The following is a 5689-nucleotide window of genomic DNA, read 5'->3' as shown; positions in this document are numbered from 1 at the left end:
CAGAATGGCTCTTAAAATGCATGTAATAAAGGAAAGAAATCCCATCCTGAAGCCCATTTGAGTCCAATGGATTGAACACTTCCTTTTTTCCTTTGGGAGGCTAATCCCAATTAGTGATTCAGTTCTGATCTGACCACCAAATTGTTGTAGCAATCTAAAGTGCAAGGAGGGGATATCTGTGTTGCCATGTATGCAATTATTTCAATCATGACCCAAAAATATAGGTAATATTTTATGTCCAAGTGCCATGGGAAATTCAGAGACCAAAATCTGATTCTGGCAGCTTAAATAGTGACTTCAGCTCAGGCCCATCAGCAAACCATTGCCCTACGTCTTGATGAGAAATTCAAGTGAGAAGTCCTACTGCTTCGTCCACTGGAAAGGCACTCCTCAAAAGCTAACCTATCTCTAGCCTTCCTATTTTTAAATATCTGCTTTAATTTAGCATCACTGTTAATGTGTCTATCATTATAATATCTTGATGCTCTGAGAGAAGGTGTGGTCAGTTTCTTGGCTGCTTGGCAGCTCACAAACTGGACAGTTACTGTTTTCAAGGCATGTGTCAGTAAGAGCAGGCACAGACTATGGGGATCTCCTACATTGGATTGATAGATTCAGTGTAATGGCAAAATTGATGCAGAATTTGATTTAATTCCTTTTAAAATGAAATATTTCTCTTCCCTTATCCTTGTACCATGTTGTTTCACATTTAGAGTGTAAAGCAGGATGTATTCCCTTATAGACTTTACAAAGAGGTGTATCCCTCTACATAGCTACTGCTTATTCTATATATGCATATCTCCCTACATATTTCTTACCCCAACCTACGTGCATGGCTGTCTATTTCTCTACTTATTCCCCACTTCTCAACCTCCATTTCCACAATTTTTATGCCTGTTGCAAAAGAACTAAATACCATTCCTGCCCTCCCCCCTTGCACGATATCGTGTCTTTTCTTCATGGAATACCCTGTTCCAGAGTTATAAATCACTGATGGCTGTGTATCATTAAAGCTTTTCAAAAGAATTGCACAGAAATGCACACGATGCTTCTTGAAAAGCCTTGATTTATTTAGTTTTTTCAGATTATGAAACCAATTTAAGACCATCTGACTTCTATACTGATGTGTCACAGCGGGCTGGGCACTCCACCTACGAGGCCTGTATTTTTTGTAACATAACATGTTTCCAAGATGACTCTGGTTATTAACAAAGGGACGGAGATGCCTACCCGACTCATCTCACCCAGCGCACGCATAGGGTTTTGTTTGTTTCTTTAAAAAGGAGACAAATCACTGCCCCTGAAAGCGGGGTCTTCCTCTTCTGATCAAATGACTTAGGCTGAAATCAGCTTCCTCAGGTATAGCGATGCTCTCTAGCAGATCTCTCTTTGGGAAATGTGATCTCTTTAGTTAGATCAGCAAAATAGTTGGGGGAATTGTTCTTTGCCAGTTTGGGGGCACAAACACCCTTCTTCAGCCATAGGGAGAGCTGGGGGTTGGACACTTAGCTTGAAGGAGGTAGCTCTACTGCAGCTGTCCTGTTTCCTGCTGCAACCCCTGTACCGGTTGTAGACGTGCGGGACTAAGATGCGTCGTGTGAGCGGGCCTTTCTTCTTCTGATCTCCTACCCCCGGTGGGGACGCATGCGGGTGCTGGGCCGAGAAACACGGTGCTGCCGGCAGAGGGCGCCGCGCGCTCGAGCCTGGCGGCATTGCGGGGCAAGCCCTGGCCCGGCTGCGCTGCCAGGCGGTTTTTTGTTTAAAGAAGCGGCTTTTCGACCTGAAATGTCATGTAAAGCGAGAGGAAGCGGTGCGAGGTGACGGGAACACGGGGGTGATTTGCGCGGACAACTGGCACGTTTTGTCTCGGATCTCTTCCCGGGACCCGCGGGGGAGCCACTGCCCCGGCTGCCGTCCACCACCCTGCCCCGCACCTGCTCCAGCCCCAGAAGCAAGCATCGGGAGCGGGGCAGGACTCGGCCAGCGGCGCCCTCCCCCTTGGGAACCGCCTGCTCCCGGCCTGCAGTCGTTGCGGGTTGCCTTTGCCCCCGCACCCTGCGACTAACCACGCGGAGCTTGTCCTGCTTGTCCGCTTCGGCTCCGGCCCGTGCCACAGGCATCGCGGGCCTAACATCCAGAGCGGGGGAGGGAGGAAAACATCCCTTTGGGGGCGGATAAACGGCCGCCTCCCGGCCCTGCCTCCGCTCCTGCGAGCGTGAAAGCGTGTTGCAAAAGCATCCATGTGAACACGGGGCAGTGTGTGTTTGTGCGCGCGTGCATGAGCAGTACGTGGACACAATACCCAGGCACGGACCCTAATGGGGGAGGGGGCGTTGTTCTGGGCACAGTCCGGGCAAGAGGGGAAACGCGGAGGCGCCCGCGCCCACCCGTCCGTGGCTACGGGAGCTGGGGCTGGCTGCGGGCTGCATTTTCACACGAAGTTTTCCATGAAAAGCCTGGGAAACTTTCGGAAATCGAGCCCGGGGTTGGAATAAGCCTGGGTGCGTCTCGGCGCCTGTCCGCGGGGGCAGGGGAGGGCAGGCGGGCGGGGAAAGGCAGGAGCTCGCGGGAGTTACTCCGGAGCAGCGCGCGTCCCGGCTGTAACGTGCGTCCCCGCAGGCCGCGTGCGACATCGCTTGCAAGCGGGGTGGCACCGCTGTTGGGGCGCACAAGCCTCCGCTAGACGCCTGCGGGCACGGAGGCTGCTGGGGAAGGAGAAGAGCGGGGCCCTGCGGACACGTCGCCGGCGGGGGGAGGACACGGGGAGCAGCCGCCTCGGCCCACGCGCGGCGCAGCTGGAGCCGCACCTCCTGCTCCTGCTCCTGTCCCGGCCCCGCTCAAGTCGCGCGGGCCGGGCCGCGGCGCGCCCCCGGGACCGCGGGAAGCGGGGGGCACTTGCCTGGGGGCGGGGAGCAGAGCCGCCCCGCCCCGCCCCCCGCGCGGGGGCGTCCCGAGGGGGCGAGCGCGCAGCGGCCGCCGGCTCGGGCGCTAATAGCCCCGCGCTCATTTGCTGCCTAATTGGCCTCTATCAAGCCAATAACAGGCGGGCTCCAGCCGCCAGCAGCCGCGGCCGGGGGAGGGGGAGGGGCGGCGGCCGCTCCCGCTGCTCCTGCTGCCGCTGCGCGGGGCTGGGGCTGCGCGGAGCCCTGCGCTGGCGCCGCCGCCGCCTCCTGCCATTTGCCGCCGCGCGCGCCCAAGGGCCGGACCCTCCCCGCGCTGAACCCGGTGACATTTTGATTTCATCATTAGCATCCGGCGCCGGCTGCACGCAGCAGCTCCGCGGCTCCGCGCAGCCCCTCCATGCGAGCGGCCGCCGCCGCCGCCGCGCCCAGCCCCGCCCGGCCCCCGCGCCCCGCGCCCCGCGCCGCCGCGCGCTGAGCCGCCAGCATGCCCGAGACGGGACGGGAGAGCCCGAGCGGCCCGGCGCCGCCGCCCGCGCAGCCCCCGCCGCCGCCGCCGCCGCCGCCGCCCAAGGAGTCCTTCTACATCAAGAACCTGCTCAACGGCGACCACCCGCCCAAGGCGCCCCCCAAGCAGCCCCGCGCCCTCTTCGCGCCCGCCGCCAAGGGCAGCCTGGACGGCGCCGGCTTCGCGCTGTCGCAGGTGGGCGAGCTGGCCTTCCCGCGCTTCGACATCCCCGCGCCGCGCTTCGCCCTCACGGCGCACTGCCTGGAGCGCTCGCAGACCTGGTGGTACCCCTACGCCCTGGCGCCGGCCGGCGGGCACCTGCCCAGGCCCGAAGGTACCGCCGCTGTGTGCGCGTGAGCGCGTGTGTGTGCGCACCTGCGATGTGCCCCGCGCGGTGGGGGTGTGTGTGTGTGTGTGTGTCCCAGCAGGGCTCCGGGCCCAGCGGAGCCGCTCGAGTGACCAAGGTGCTTTTTCTCTCCCCCTCCCCTCCTTTTGTTGCCCCGCTCCTGCCCCCGCAGCCGCAGAGAAGTCGCTCCTGCGGGACTCGTCCCCCGCCTCGGGCACGGACCGCGACTCGCCCGAGCCGCTGCTGAAGGCGGCGGCGGAGCACAAGGAGCTGGACGCCAAGAGCCCCGACGAGATCGTGCTGGAGGAGAGCGACGCGGAGGAGGCCAAGAAGGAGGAGGGCGGCGAGGAGTGGAAGAAGCGCGAGGGCAGCCCCGAGAAGAAGCCGTGCCGCAAGAAGAAGACGCGCACCGTCTTCTCCCGCAGCCAGGTCTTCCAGCTCGAGTCCACCTTTGACATGAAGCGCTACCTGAGCAGCTCGGAGCGCGCCGGCCTGGCCGCCTCGCTGCACCTCACAGAGACCCAGGTCAAGATCTGGTTCCAGAACCGGCGCAACAAGTGGAAGCGGCAGCTGGCGGCCGAGCTGGAGGCGGCCAACCTGAGCCACGCCGCGGCGCAGCGCATCGTCCGCGTGCCCATCCTCTACCACGAGAACTCCGGCGCCGAGGCCGGCAGCGCGGCGGGCAGCGCGCCCGTGAGCCAGCCCCTGCTCACCTTCCCGCACCCCGTCTACTACTCCCACCCCGTGGTCACGTCCGTGCCGCTCCTGCGGCCGGTCTGAGGGCGCCCCTCGCCCCGCAGCCAGGCGGCGGGCGGCCTCCCCCTCCCCACCCCGGCCCTGCAGGGCAGCAGAGCAGCCCCGAGGACGCGGAGCAGCTGGCAGTGACCCGCGATTTGATTTGGTTTTGTGAGTCGTGCAACTCGTCCCGCCAGGTAGTCGATGCTCTCTTTATTCTGACATTCATTAATTCGTCTCCGTGATGATGATGGTGATGGTGATGATGCGGGTTGGTCTTAGGGCGGCACAAAAAAAAAAAAAAAAAAAACACAGAAGAGAAAAGAGAGGGAAGGAAAAAAAAAATAAAGGAAGGAAAAGCGATGGAGATGGGAGTGGAAAGAAGTCGGAGGGGATCCTGGGGGCGCGGCGCCTTCCGGAGCCGGGAAGAAAAGCTTTGGGGGCGTTAGTTTTATTTTTGTAAAAAAGGAGAAAAAAAAAAGAGGGGGGGGGGGAAAGAATGGGACTTTTCTGCCTTTCCTCCCCTCTCCCCACGGCTCGTGCTGGCGATGGTAGGACAACGCAAAAGACTCCGCCAACCTCGGCTGTTCACTCTTTGTACAAATTTCTGCCTCGTCGCTTCCCCCCTCCCCCGCCTCCAGGTTTTGTACCTTTTCGGGTCCTGAGATGGGACTGAGCAAGAAATGCAGCCAAAAAGTAACCGGTGAAATGTGTACACTCTTCACGTGCTCCTTTATTTATTATCCTTTCTCTAGATCCTTTTTTTTTTTTTAAGACCGTGGATTATTATTTTCTTTGCTTGATTTTTCTTTGCAAAGGTATCTCGTTATTGGAAAAGACCGCCCCCCCTGTACCCTTCCTGCTTTCTTCTGTAAAAACAAAAAACCACTGTACGTCTGAACTGTGCAATATTGTACGGGTGTTCCTGAGCGCTGCTTTTGGTTGCAGGGGGAGGAAGGGGCACTGGAGTTTGTTTGTTTGGTTGTTTTGTTTTTTCTTTTTCTTTTTTTTTTTTTTTAATCATTGTAAAACTGGGCTCCTTCATGCAGTGAACAAACGAAGTGAATTTAAAAAAAAAGGGGAAGGGAAGTGAGAAGAGCAGGGCGGGGGCACAAACACGAGTCATGCCTATACACATAAATCAAGGAGGGTCGGTGTGCGGGGCGCTTTAAGTGAAGGACAATCAATCTTAGAAGAATT

At 58.6% G+C, this 5689-nt stretch overlaps 1 protein-coding gene across 1 annotated transcript; it reads left to right on the top strand.

Annotated features, from left to right (window-relative positions):
* The first annotated feature begins 3387 nt into the window (after positions 1–3387).
* Positions 3388–4693, top strand: HMX3 (H6 family homeobox 3). Its single transcript, XM_090057712.1, has 2 exons — positions 3388–3742; positions 3927–4693. The coding sequence occupies exons 1-2, from the start codon at positions 3388–3390 to the stop codon at positions 4532–4534; spliced, it is 963 nt and encodes a 320-aa protein (XP_089913838.1). The 3' UTR covers positions 4535–4693.
* The last annotated feature ends 996 nt before the right edge of the window (positions 4694–5689 follow it).

The sequence above is a fragment of the Crocodylus siamensis genome, chromosome 7, assembly GCF_052110815.1.
Source record: "Crocodylus siamensis isolate JL-2025a chromosome 7, ASM5211081v1, whole genome shotgun sequence".
Taxonomy (NCBI): Eukaryota; Metazoa; Chordata; order Crocodylia; family Crocodylidae; genus Crocodylus; species Crocodylus siamensis.
This window is presented reverse-complemented; position numbering and strand designations above follow the sequence as displayed.

Excerpts from the sequence above, each read along its gene's own strand:
- HMX3 (XM_090057712.1), top strand. The coding sequence starts at position 3,388 with ATGCCCGAGACGGGACGGGAGAGCCCGAGCGGCCCGGCGCCGCCGCCC. Across the intron at positions 3,743-3,926 it reads GCACCTGCCCAGGCCCGAAG|CCGCAGAGAAGTCGCTCCTG; the intron begins GTACCGCCGCTG and ends CTGCCCCCGCAG.